Genomic DNA, 14634 nt, shown 5'->3' on the forward strand with positions numbered 1-14634 from the left:
TCCCTTCCTCTCCACCAGCTGCTGGAAGAATTAAATGCAGATACCAGATAAGTGCAAATCTGTTAGCATCCCATTCCTATTATAAATATATGGACCACCCAGTTCTTACGCAGAGAGTAGTGCTGGATGATTAATCTGACTCTGTTGGTGACAGACTGCAAATCAGATTGCTGCAGAGACCCCATTTGTTATCAGAGGAAAGAGTGCTTATAGTCTGAATGGCACAGTCCTGGTGACCAAGCAAGGATGAGCAACACCGAAAACTGATTAAAATAACCAAACCAGCTATACTGAAGAGCATAGTTAGGAGCGCCTTGTCTACTGACCAGTGACGCTGGGCCAAGGAAATTGTTATGGGGAAAACGTACAGGAGAATAAACATTTTTTTTTGCTGCTTTCCTTTCTGTCAAGACTGCTAAAGGTCTTCGCTACAGTCATGTCAGAAACCATTTTTTGCCTGGTCAATTTAAGAGGAGAAAAATTTTCCTGAGCAATCTTCTTGTGCTTGACTCAATGCCCACAAGCAAAGTGCATAAAAGACACACTTCAAGTCAGATGTTAAACTGAAAGACCAAGATTTCATATGGTATAAATATGCAGCCCACTTTCAGATATACACTAGTGGGATTGTCCATTTGCTGAAGGCTTAATTTCTGTAAAAAAATCTGTAATGTCTCTCAGCATCATCTCTGAGATGAACAGGATTGTACAGCTCAGCCTGTGGGCTCAGAGTGCTAAGCATCACTGCTGAACACAGACTAGTCTGGGTCAGAGTTCTGAGCAAAAACTAAAAAATGAGGTGAAAACAACCAAAGTTAGCTTATATATGGAATGGAAAGAAGACAAACTATGCATAGTTGACTAACACACACAGTAGTGATCTGGGGAAGTATATAGACCATTTCCATCCTAACCCACTTCTCCAAATAAAAAAATCAATACTGTTATGTGACTGAGGTAAGGAAAAAATTGCCATTTTGCTGGACAGAGTGGGGACGGGGTAAGTATACTGGGGGCACACTAACAATTCTTATTTGCCACAGTAAGAGATCAAGAAAAAGATGAGCTGTGCAGATCACTATTCCAAAGGAGGAAAATTCTGACCAGAAAAAGAGATTTTAAACCATTTGCAAGATGAATTAATTAAACAAGTGGTTTCTGTGGCTCTGTGGTGCTGAGAAAAAGCACAGATGAGCTACCAGATGGGGTCCAACTCAAGGTTGGTGGCAGAAGGAGGTGGGAAGCCCAGTCCAGTGACAGCTGAAAAAGACAATACAAACACATGAGAAAACCCAGGAGGATAGACCTGTAAGAAATGAGAATTTTAAGAAAAGCTGTAGGGGTTTTAAAATGTTGATTTAAAACCAACATATAATTCCATGCAACTGACACCACTGGTCTCAAATAAACAACCAGACTAAGCTCACCAAGCCCTCTGTCATCACCAGGGGACCCAAAAGTCAGGCTTCCTCTCATTTCAGTGAATGTTGCTTCTGTTCCCCACTAGTGAGAAAGGGCTCCCTTGCAAACGCTATCATTATTTTAAATCCTCTAGGTCAAATTTTTTTTGTACTTGAGTAAATACTGAGGAGTAACAATTTACACTGATCCTATAAGAAAGTAAAGGAAAAGGGGTTTAGCTATAACTCATGAAGGTAGTTTTTCTCACAACATCAGAGAAAAGCTATTGCTGCAAAAAGGATTTTAAAGGTTCTTGTAGCCACAATATGAAAACTGCTTCTCTATAGCATTCAAACCCTTCTGCTTTACTATTAAATCTAATACCACATAAATACAACTTAATCCAGGCATCTGAAATGCCTTCTGCAACATACACATGATCTTTCCATTTTTATACACAACAAATCTGATAAACAGATTATATAAAAAGAAGTCATCAGAGCATTACAGCATGAGTATAGCACAGACTAGTTTCTTTCTTTTCAAGTAATGCCAACATATACAGCCAGCGGAGTCTAATAATTGGAAAAAAAAATACTTAGGAAAAAGAAAAAATCATGTTAAAAAAATTCCCTGACTTTGAGCATAGTTTACTTTGTGCTGAATATTTTTAAATGTTTAAAATTCTAAAAGCTCTCTATCACAAAAGAAACTAAATTTCTGCTTTGTTTTGCTTTTTTTTTTTAAATATACTGACACCATCTCTATTCTTAACAGCCCTGTCAGCCTGAAAACCATGAATAAAGAAGATAAGGAGGAACACAAATAAAAATATCTGTTAGGATTAGAAGTAAAAACAAAATTATCACAGATAACCAAACTCCTGGATGCCCACCCCACAGGGAGAAGCAGAGTCTGCAGAAGTTGGTGCTGGGACCAGAATACGCAAGCCATGGAGCAGCAGAGAGAGAAGATTTGTGAGAGAAGACCTGCAAAGACCTGTAGTCACACTTGGAAAAGTGTGATGATTCAGATACTGACAGCCACTTGAAAGATAATCCTGAAGAAGAGCACTAGCTTTCTTTTGAAGGCATTCTGTCAGAGTTTAAAGTGCATTGTTTATTCCTCTAAGCAGGTAGATAAGCCTGAGAAACACACGAACATACAAATTCTTTTCTAAGTAGAATGTTCTGCAACATGAAAATAATTGAAGTAATAATCCTGTCGTCCTCTAAATAACTATCATCTGTATTTCTCGCATGCAATTAAACCCAAGCAAATAATGCTGATTATTTGGCTGCTAAGACTGGAACTGGGAGGGGGGTGGAATTCAAAGAGGACAAAGGAGACTGTGCACAGAGGCACTCTGCTAGCACAAGCCACTGGAAAAATCCAGCGCTGAGGAGCCAGCAGTCATCATGTACAAGCAGGAGTGGGCAAAACGGAGGCCACTCAGGTAGGGAAGTATCTGCAGTACAAAGCTATTTCACTAACCTTGTAATTTCGCCATCACAATTGTTCTCACAGAGCAGAAGTTTCTAGTAACTTTCTGGTTAATTTATAACATAAAATGGCTGAAGTCAAGCGAGTCGGTTTAAATCGTGAAAAATCACACTGACAGTTGGGACCACACATGCAGAACAGGCAGCAACAATAAGCATAATACGGAGTCCTATGGCTACCTGTGAGGAGGGCATCAGGGAGGCAGGAGCACATCCCTGAAGTCCTGTGTGGTGGCTGGCTAAGGAGAAACTTCACCTGGTTCTTGCTGGCTTTCTTCAAGGAGCTGGAGAAACTACCATGACATTTAATGTCTGCAGGCAGTAAGGCATAGGATGAGCTTTGCATATTGAGTCAATGTGCTGACTTAACAGAGTACAGGGTGTGAGGTGAGAGCATTGTCCCATCTGCTAGTATGAGCCTGTGTGGCTGCTTGGTTATTTCCAGGGCTTGCTGGAAACCCACTGCTGAATTGCTCTGAGAGGCCACAAGCATCCCCACAGCCCTTGCAGGGAGTCCAAACAAGGCTGGAAGGAAATGTCACTCAGCCCAAAGTCCAGGAGGTACGTGCAACTTCACCACAGAAAATTACATTCATCTACTATGGACACAAAACTGTTGTGCGACAAATGTGGCCAAACTCAGTGCTTGGATATGAGGTCTTACAGGTCGTACCACCACTACCATCAGGCGCCCTGGTCTCCCCACAGCACTCAGTATTCACCAGATAGCTCTGAGCAATGTGGAAGAGGTCATAAACTCAAGTCAGCCAACAAACAAGAATGGACGATAACTTCTCTCTGAAAATGTGATACTATGCAGTGCTCCCTGCTCTCACAGCATTGCCGTCTGGCAATGAGTAAAGGCCAGGGTTTGCTCTAATTAGTTCTCTCCTCCTGCACAAACCAGGACCCTCAGAATGTCCTACAGACCCATGTCAAACAGAACCTCCGCATGCACTGTGGCTGGGAACGAAAGCCTGAGAAAAGGACTCCACCTGGTATTGAGAAAGATGTGGGGTTTACTCATTACACACATTCAAATCTAAATTCCTCTGGGGCTTTGCTGACTGCCTGAGGACAGAGATTTACACCACTATGCTGACAGCAGAATCAACCCCCTGATTTACTACCCGCTAGCTCAGAGCAGGAATGTTAAAGTACCACTCCATCCCTCCTCCTCCTCCTGGATGAATCTCTGCCCTCTGGTATATGAAAAACGTATTTCACAGCTCCAAATAACAATTCTTTTTGGGACTAAGATGTGACGCCTCCCCCCAGCCCAACTCAGCCGTCAGCATGCTGCAGTGGTCCCCGAGGTCTGCCGAGGACGGTGGCAGCAGGCAGCAGCTGTCCCTGCCGCCTGCCTCCCACTGAGTTTCTCCTGCTTCATCCTACGGGAGCAGAGGACAGCGAGTCCCGCAGCCTGCAGGTGTCTCCCAGCGGAGGAGGCTGCGGAGCCCCTTGGGATCATGTGTGGTACCCGAGCAGATGTTCACTTGCTCTTGGTGCTGTTTGTGAGGCAGACCCTCTCTGATCCTGCCAGCGCACTGAAGCACACCAACTCCGAGAGGACGGCCGCGCTCCCGCGCCTGCAGCTGCTCCTTTAACATACAAAGGCAGGATTTCAAGTGAAGAGAAGAATGGGAGTCTGGGTGCAGCGTTTCCTTCACTGCTACAACAACAGATTGGAAGAAGCTGAGAGTTTTGATGCCTGGACAACTGGATTCTGAATCGTGAGAGGCTTTGAACGCTCCCCCCCCCCCCCCCCCCCCCCCCAATAAAACAAACCCCTTTGACTTCTTCTCTCAGCAGGAGGGGGAGGGAGGGCGGATTTACCATGAAGACAAATCGAAGATGCAGAGCCCTGCTAGCAGTGAGTCTGAATCTGATGGCTCTCCTCTTCTCTACAACAGCTTTTATCACGACCCACTGGTGTGAGGGCACACAGAGGGTCCCCAAGCCGAGCTGTGGGAAAGAGAAGAAGACAAACTGCCTCAACTACAGTGGGAATGAGACTGCAAATGAGACAAACCAGAATGTGGTTCATTATAGCTGGGAGACAGGAGATGACCGCTTCCTTTTCAGGTATTTCCACACTGGGATCTGGTACTCCTGTGAGGAAAATATCAATGCTGCTGGTAAGTATAAAACAACTTCCTTCCAGCTTGTGTTGCTTTGTGTTTGGCTCGGTGTGATAAACACACAGGCAAGCTGTTCTGTGCTGTATCTTAAAGCAGATTCGCCCTGCAGAGAGAGGCAGGATTTTAACAGTTCTTTGTTGAAAAGCAACTTGTTTCCAGTGAGGGCAAGGATTTGCTTGTTTACCTGCTGGCTGATGCAGGGTCTGTGCTCTAAAGCCAGCTGAAGCTCTGATAAGCAGTATGTCCTACCCTCCTGGGCACTGCAGCCAGAGACTGGTCAGTGCCTCCCTTCTGGGAGCTGCTCCATGGAGCGCACAAAAGACAGCGGCTGGTAGTTGTTAAGGAGGTTCTGACATCTAATTGTAATTGCTCCTGAAATATCCCCTAAGACAGTAGTCTGAATGACAGGGAAAGCACAAAGGTCACAGTTTTTATTATGCTGTAGCCTAGAGTGCCTCTTTTCTGATATCCTTTAGGTAAATGACCACCCACAAACCCTTCCTGGTGGCTGGGCTGTATGTTTATTGGAGTAGAGAAATCGCAGTTAAAGGGCACAACTGAGCACAAGAAAGCTCATTTCTGTTCCCTGCTCAGCTGTTTACTGGCTGAGAACCACTCAAGAAGACATCCCTCCAGCTTATCAGTGCCTTCATTTCCTTTGCTGTACCCTGGCACTTACCAAGAAATAAAACACCAGAGGGTGGATGGAAGGTAGCAGCCATGGGACTGATTTAAGTCTCAACAGATGCAAACTGACAGTCCCTACTCCCAGAGCTGTCTGTAGAGCTAACATCCAAGCTCTGCTTTTGAGAGAGCTTTTTTCTAGATTATGTGACTAGAAAATAAAGTTTACAAATGTGACACAGTATGAGATGATGATGGCTCATGGATACTGGTCCCTCTTTGCTGAGCTGTTTCTGTTCTATCCTGCCATTGCCCAAGGAGTAGACTTGGGAGTTGGTCCTTCAGCACTGTTGGGAAAGAGGAACAGTTATTCATCCTACATGTTGTGTCTTTGAGGACACAAGTTCCTCAATAATGGAAAGTTTATCAGACCCTGGTAAAACTACTCTGTAAGGATGTACTATCAAGTTGGGCAAACCTGGGGAGCAGCTCACAGTCCATTTCATCCCAAGGTGCTGTGTATACTCACTGGAATTTTTGAGGAAGGTGCTTCAAGAATTAGTTGGTCATTAAAACTCAATTTGATGTATGAAAAGGAAAGTTCATTAACTCCAACCTTGGGATTGTCAATAAATAAATAGCTCCACGCTGAAACGAGGGCACCAAAGTAACCTTCTTGATGTTTGAAAAATATCAAAAGAAAAGATTATTTGTCATACTGATTTGGAAATAAACTTAGGCCACAGCAACTTCACTGGGCAACTCTCAGCAAGACTCTCCAACTTTTTGAGCATCTTAGCTGGAATTAGGACAATCAAACATGACCGAATTTCTGGCAGACATTGAAAGGTTTCCAAGCCAAGATTTATGTGTGAGATAAGTTGTAACTGCATGACTCCAGCCCACTCAGAAAACTGAATTATCTGTGGGAGAAGAGAAATACAGTGATCTATTCTGCACTGGGTAAACAAAGCTGTGCTGTCGTGGGTGATTTCAGGAGATAGCTGGAAGCCAGCTTTAGAAAGTTATGGTGAAAGCAGGAGAGAACGAGTTGATTCTCCCTCCCACACCACCACAGCAGCCACATGTGTGTTTCATCTTATTTGAAACAGTAACTTGGTGAAAAGTATTCTTCAGTTAGCAGACCAGGAAGGACCAACCTTTGGAAAGAACCTAGCCAGGTGCAGGGATATATTGGCTTAGACAGACAGCTGCCTAGTTCAGGATTTACCATAGGTTTTTTTCGGGAAAAGACAGGAACAATGTAACGGACACAGGTCTAAATCTGTCCCTAAGAATGTCAACATGAAATAACCATGAAAGTTCTTCATTCAGAATACCAGACTGTCATTACGTTGTCATGGCCTTTTGCAGCCTGACTGGTGATCATTATCTGAGCTCCAGGGCAGTGAGGCCCAATCCAACAGCACTGTGATCATGCTTATACATACACCCCCAATGCTCGATATATCTGTGAGTAACCCATCTCATAGGCTCATCACACCGTCCACAGCATGCTTACTGACCACAGCCCTGTAGGTATCACAAGTCATTATGGCACCATGTTGTTAATACACTTCCTAGGATGTCAGGAGAACATCCAGAAAATACTGCTAACCACACAGATAGTAGTGTATTAAATTAGTCAGAATCCCTGGCTTGAGTGCACTTCATACTTTCAACAGCATCTTTCTTAAAGCTTTACCAATAGCATACTGAAAATGACTGCAACCGCATTACTCCAGGCAAAGTCCTTTCAGTAGCCATTTCCACAGCCTCACACCTCTGTCAGCAGAACATATGGCCACAGCCTATGGTCAGCACCATTCCTACAGCTCCTGTCCTATCCCTGAAGCCTTGCTGCCCATGTCTAAAGTTAAGTAACATGAATCCCACCAGGAACACATGAGTGCCAGTAACACTCTCTGTGGTTGTGATGCTGTCAAAACTCTCCAGAGACCCCTAACTTTCCACATTCTTAATCTAGCCACCAGGTCTGTCCCTACAGTCACAGTACTGTCAAAACTTTCTGCTGTCTGCATCGGTGCAGCTGCAACACCCCAGATATTGTAGTGCAGACACAATAGGACCAGTTCCCAGAAGGTTGATACTGCAAAGGACAGGATTGCAGGGCTTCCAGTCGGCTGGAAGGGCTGGGACTCAGTCATATCTTAAAATGACATTTAGGCTGCAATCAAAAAAATTTTACTGTTCTCCTCCTCCCATTGTTTATCTGAAATGTCTATTTTGATTCCAGAGGTTGAGGTGCAAAAACCATGCTATCCACTCTGTGCAGGGACTAGCAAAGTGGGCCTTCATCTTGTTGCAGATTTCTAGTTTTCACTGACATCTCTAACAGAGATTGAATGCTGCGATTATTTCTGAAATAATTTGCGACTCCAGAGTTTATTTTTATCCAGCATACCTAGGATGGCTAAAGAATCCAAAAAGCATTTAGCACCTGAGAAATATAATTGTGAATCCCCTCTGGGAATAGAAGGACAGGAGCATATATATTACATTGGTGGGTGTGTCCTGTAATTATTTAGCACAATTTCTGACTCAAAAATATGCTGATTCCCCATCTACCAAAAAGAGAATGAAGGCTCTCCTTTTCAAAGTGGATTTGATGCTTTGGATTCCACACAGGTGGAGGTACCATCTGTAAATTGAGCAATACACCTGATCTCTGGAAGGGGATGAAGCTAAAGCATACCCTGTGAGCTCTGCAGATATTGCTGGTCACGCATCCTGTTCTGCACTCACATGCTGCACAGGGCACTTGGTGCCTCATCCCAAGCCACAAATTCCTTGGACATGGCCAGGTGTCTCAGAGCCAAGCTCTCTATCATTTAATTTCTTTTTGAGTATGACTTCAAGTGCATATCTGATGTAACACTTGCAGTCTAGGTCTGTCCTTGTGTCAGTACTGGACACCTCAAGATAACAGGCAAGTGATGTATTAATAGCAGCAGTAATAAACTAACCAGTAGATTCCATGACTCAAGAACATACATGTCATGAAAAAATTAACACATGAAGTAGGTAAGGTGGCATACCTTATCCTAACAGGTAAGAGGAGTTTGAGAGCTGGGAAGCAATAATGAGTTAGTTTTGCTCAATAGTGTGTTTGCTTTGATTTTAATAGAAAAAAAATCCACAAACTCAGAGCTTGTTTTAGTTGCTAATGAACAGGCAATCTCAGTAATAACATCCACATTCAGAGGGAAAAGAAGCTGCCTTGATGTCTTATAAGAGTACTGTCCCATTAAATAAATGAGCATTTTCATGTTGCTCACCACACTCCATAGAAGTCAGGTAGATCAGGAATGGCTATGTGTAGTTCTATTCTTGGAATGATGTTTTAAGGGCAGGGGGTCTGTAGCTCTTTGCATGCTCTGTACCACATATTCCTTAGCACTCTAAATGGTAAAGAGGAAATGGTAGAGAGGAACTTGCGTGGTATATAAGGATGCATCCAAATGGGCTGTAAATATGGACATCAAATGCACATTTGTGAAGGGCCCAGAGAATAAGAGAGGTATACCCTGCAGAAATAAATAAATAATATAAAGACAAGAACTTGCCATACACTTTCACTTATCCAGAGCGGTACTGCATCACCCTTCTCCCCCACCACCGTGTGGTAATAAGCATATGTGATTCACCACAGGCGGCTGTCCAGAGAGGGGGACCGGGGAAAAACACCTTATTACTGTATAATTAAAAGCAAGAGGAATTGAAAATTCTTGCTGGATTATGAGAAATACAATATAATTGGCATGACTGAAACCTGGTGGGTTTATTCGCATGACTGGAATGTAAAAATTGGTAGCTATAAATTGTTTAGGAAGGGAAGACTGGTAAAACGAACTGAGGAGGTAGAGCTCTATATTAAAGATAAAATTTCCAGTGATGGAGAAACTGAACCCAGGGGGCCTGGATAATCTCCGTCTGAGGATGTTGAAATAATTGGCACATGAAAATGCAGGGTTAGTAGCAAGAATCTGCACATTGCTGTATTCAAAGACTGGGAAAAAAATTTATACAGGCCACTTGACCCAGCAACCTTAGGACAGTTTTCAGGGAAAGTGCTCACAGCAACAAACGGGTTTTATCAAAGGTAGGGTTTTATTAAAGGTGAATCTTTTAACAATATGAATCATTTCTTAGGGAAGAGTAATGCATTAGGCCCAGTCTCTATGGATTTACAAAAAAAGCATTTGATGGAATGTCCCACTGAAAATTCTTTACAGAAGAACTACAGAGAGGAGAGAATGGTAACAACATGGTGATAGATGTAGGCATGCTTCCACACCAGGGAACACTAAATAGTCTGAGCCTCTTCAGACTGGAAGGAAGGCACAATGTACAGAGAGCTACGATATTGGTGGGGATCAACTGGGAATGGCAGAGCTCAGACAAGAAATAGCGTTGACTGCTTCTGCAAGCTAAGAACAATAAGGCATAGCAGACAAAAAGAAATACTCCTTCCTACAGAGCTCCCTGCCAGGGAATGCTGCGAAGGCCAAAACTGGGATTGCATGGATGCAGGGAAGAAATAGCCATTTGTGTTACTAACATTATGATTTGTGAGCAACCTCTGACAGGGAAGTCCTTGAACTACTGATGCAGTACTGATATCACAAGGGGAGCACATGGGCAAAATCACCCTATACCCACCCTTTTGTTCTCCCCTAAATATCTGTCATGGGATGACAATACAAAGATAGTGAAGTATGTAGATATTTTGCCTGAACCTGTAGTGCAGATTTTACTTTATTTATTCTAATGGGGATAAATAGAGAGATTGTAAACTGACTACAGAACAGTCACAAAAAGGCTGTGGCAAGTAATATTAATAGAGAAATTATTATAATGGAGATCAGCTATTTCTAGTTATCCTCAAATTTGGGTTTACGACTGATTCTGTTATTGCTGAGATTAGCAAACTAGGAAAAAAAAATTAGGGATACAATTCATGTCACCTAATCTGTAAAAAAAACCGCAACAAAAACAAAGGCAAGATGAATCCTATAGCAAACCTGTGGACATTAGCAAATGTAAATGTCTGTGCCTAAACTGATCGACGTCATTGTTACAGTCAGTGCGTACTTCCTGGGAAGATTAAATTCCTACTCATATGGGATGAACTGAGCCCTGGGATTATATTTTTTCCTCATTGGCCAAAAAGGAATCCATATAAGAAGTTGCCATTTCTAACACAGAAGTCTTAATTTGAAGAGAATAATCCTACTTTAAATGAACTCCTTACATATGCTGAGACACAAAGTCTGGGAATACTGGCATTACAGAGGAGAGATTTTTCTGCATAAGTAAAAATGTGAGCTGGTCTGATAGAGTTGCAAGAATAGTACTAAAAATCAAAAAAAAAAAGCACAAAACACTGAGGCATAAAATTCTATGAGGATACAGGTAGTTAGCAATTGCAGGCAAAAGATACAAAACAAGTTGTGGGCCGGTATTTGTCTGTGGGGTGACTAAGCTGCAAAGTGCTGTGATATAAAAGAAAGGTGTTATTCTAGGGAAAAATTAGCACCACTGCACAAGGTTCAGATAACACCGGTGCATTTCACTAACACTAATGCCATCGTGTATAGTTACGGTAAGAAAAAGGGGGAGGTGAAACAGATGCAGAGTGGGATTTCTAAGTAGCTAAGGAAAAGAGAATCTCCTTCAAGAAAAGAAAAGAAAAGAAAGAAAAGAAAAGAAAAGAAAAGAAAAGAAAAGAAAAGAAAAGAAAAGAAAAGAAAAGAAAAGAAAAGAAAAGAAAAGAAAAGAAAAGAAAAGAAAAGAAAAGAAAAGAAAAGAAAAGAAAAGAAAAGAAAAGAAAAGAAAAGAAAAGAAAAGAAAAGAAAAGAAAAGAAAAGAAAAGAAAAGAAAAGAAAAGAAAAGAAAAGAAAAGAAAAGAAAAGAAAAGAAAAGAAAAGAAAAGAAAAGAAAAGAAAAGAAAAGAAAAGAAAAGAAAAGAAAAGAAAAAGAAAAGAAAAGAAAAGAAAAGAAAAGAAAAGAAAAAGAAAAGAATAACTGGTCCTCTGTAGTATAACATTTAGTATAAAACTGAAGATCTAGAGGGGATGTGATGGTACCTTACCCGTATATATATATATATATGTATAAATATCAAGAAAACAATAGGACTTAAGTAACTTGTCATTGAGAAAAAAAGCGAAAATCCAAGAAGGGGTTCCTAGAGAGCGTGTCTCTGGACTTCACCTCCACAGAGGGCAGTGTGAACAAAGGAAACCCATGGGCTGAAATGGATACTTCTTGAAGTCACAGAAAGAACTGGACCAGGGAAAAGGAATGTTTCTGGCACGAGGAAGCTTGGAGTGAGTCCTGCACAGCTGATTTGTTGGTATCTTAAACGAGGTCTGAAAGGATTCATCTTGGTTTCACTGCCTTGCTGACACCATGTCTATATTCTATTACATGACATCCATGCTTCAGGGCTGCAGTGGGTCACCAGTAGGAGCCAAGAAAAAAACAGTTGCTGACTTGGTGCTTACCATGTTCTCTGGAGGGTTTTATGCCTTCTCTAAAGCATCAGAAATTGGCTACAAGTGGAGACAGTGTGTGAGGAGGTTGCTTTGCTGCCGTTGACATTATTACAGCTTCTCAGTATCTAATTGGTATGTCTGCTCATGCACTGAACATTAAACCGATGATCTAATTTGGGATCAGAAGGGAAATCTCCCTCAGGCTAGATAACAAGGATAGTAACAATTTTTTGCCTTCCTTTACAACATGGGGAAGGTCCATTTCAGAAAAGCACTTGTGAACTTCTAACAAATCCCTGGTTTTTTGCTTACAGGATAAGATAGGCCTGGCCATAGGAATTTAAGCTATATGAAAAGAGTCTTCAGATCTGTTCATGTTCCTCACGTTCACTTTTGCTTTCTTCTTGTGGTACATGATAGCTGTGGGTTTTGTGGTGGTGATTGTTTTATTATAGACATTCGGGTTTTTATAGGATGTTGGGGATATTTTGTGTCTGCAGTGCACTGGGAATTTTGGACTTTAGGTCTTCCTGATCTTGCTAGACAGACTAGCTATATGAACATCTATCATACATAAAATGTAGATATAAATCCCTGCAGGCTGAGACTCATAAGAGTAAAGGAAGGGACTAGGCAATGAACTACTTCTTTCTTATTTGATATGTTTCTTTCTACCTCATAAGCAAAACCTGTGTTTCTTTCTCTTTGGATGTGTCTGTCCTCAACCATTTAACCCAGTAGCTTTAAAGGAAGCATCTGAGGGGTTCTGGTATTTTCTCATAAACAGAATAAACTTCAGAGTGCTGGAAGACTAACACATAGGTCCCATATCTCAAAGAGAATGGAGATGCTTACTCCAGTGTCAGTGCAAAATATGAACAGACACATTCCTGGCTACAGAAACAAATACAGGATGGGATATCAATCATCATCGTATCCCGTGGTTTTTAAATTATACCAGGATCAATGCTGATTTTAAAACTTTCCTTGTATGGAATTAACAGACACGGCTTACTAACAGATCTCAAAATGGGGACTTACCAGGGAATAGGGCTGCTTCTAGCAGCACCCTCTGTTAATCATAAAGTGGCGTAATGCTTTTCAGTATTCTTGTTGGTAAACAAAATGGTAATATAAATCTTTCCTGATCCAGCTTACAAATGACTACAGAAAACAGTAAAACAGTAAATAATAAGAAACAGATGTTATTACTATGGAATGACATAGTTTGCAGAATAGTCACAGGCAAGCAAAATTCACTTTAGAGTGTTCTAGCTTGCATTTAGCTGCATTGGGGGTGGGGGGTGGGGGGTAAGGATGCAAACCATGCTTACAGTGTGGGAAACTGATTTAAGAAGCAGAGCCATTCCACCACATCTAGACCCACTAGGTTTGGAAAGACCGAAAAAAGCATCATATTGTTATTCAGCCGGACTTCACTGAGCATCACCTGGTCAGAAAAAAATCCACTAAATGAGAATTTCTTGCAAAGTTATTAGGTACAAGCTTGGAAATATGGTTCACAAGAGGAAATACAAGCACAACTTTTTTTCACTTGATTTCAAAACGTGGTCATTCATTTGCAGTGTAGTGCAGTGTACTTCCTTTAAAAGTCTGTGGCTGAAAGGTTAAAGTTATCTCAGTTCCCATACCTGAAGTTGGGTTTGTCTGCCTGGAAAACCAGGATGCTTCAACCCAAAAAGCAACTGAGTGTCGTTGGATTAGGAGAAGTTTCTGGAGTTCACTTTGAAACAGGCAGCCTAAATTGCAACAGCTGAGGAACAGAGAGCAGATAGACACACAAATGAGGGAAAAAATATTGTTACAGTGTCACTGTGTTAACAGTGAAGAAGGAATACAGGTTGATGTAGTACAGGCTCTGACATTCAAAGTCCCCTCCCCTCCAGTAATCCCTGTGTCCCTTACCTACAGTCACTTGCATGTGTTTCAAGCTGCAACCTCAGGACTCACGTTCACAGGGACGTGCCAGGCCACCAGAGTAATGCTCTGTCCCAAATCTGTCTTTCCCTCCATTTTGGCACGCATCAACTTTTGAAGTTTTCATTTTCTGGAGTAATCGCATCCGTGAAAAGAAGTTTTCTTCTTTGCTGTCAGTGACTTTCATATCTGCCTGCCCTGCTCATGTATCTCTGGAGCTAGGGCACCAATCCAGTACAAATACTCTGGTTGGGCATTATCTGGAGAGAAACACTGGCATGGATAAAAGAGAATCCATATTGATCCACAGCTAATAATTGGAAGGAGTGGGAGCTATTGAACCACATTTCTTCTACAGCCAGGACTTTAGGATATGATTGGTTACTTACTCTTTTGATCTTTGTTAATCACCAGTCTGAATGGAACTGCTAATGCAGTCACACAGAAGACTGCAGAAGGTATGTCATACTTGTACAATGATAGATTTCAGCTACATCTTCTGCGAAG

General features: G+C 41.8%; 1 protein-coding gene across 3 annotated transcripts in view; it reads left to right on the forward strand.

Annotated features, from left to right (window-relative positions):
• The first annotated feature begins 4107 nt into the window (after positions 1 to 4107).
• The window catches only part of GSG1L (GSG1 like), a 59773-nt gene continuing 49246 nt past the window's right edge, over positions 4108 to 14634 (forward strand). Inside the window, exon 1 of one of the 3 annotated variants that reach the window (XM_040592773.1) lies at positions 4108 to 5041. In XM_040592773.1, the coding sequence (XP_040448707.1) occupies positions 4741 to 5041 (301 nt within the window). In that variant the 5' untranslated portion in view covers positions 4108 to 4740. The remainder of the gene's footprint in view (positions 5042 to 14634) is intronic. The other 2 variants (XM_040592772.1, XM_040592771.1) reach the window with 2 other exon arrangements.

The sequence above is a fragment of the Falco naumanni genome, chromosome 4, assembly GCF_017639655.2.
Source record: "Falco naumanni isolate bFalNau1 chromosome 4, bFalNau1.pat, whole genome shotgun sequence".
Lineage (NCBI taxonomy): Eukaryota > Metazoa > Chordata > Aves > Falconiformes > Falconidae > Falco > Falco naumanni.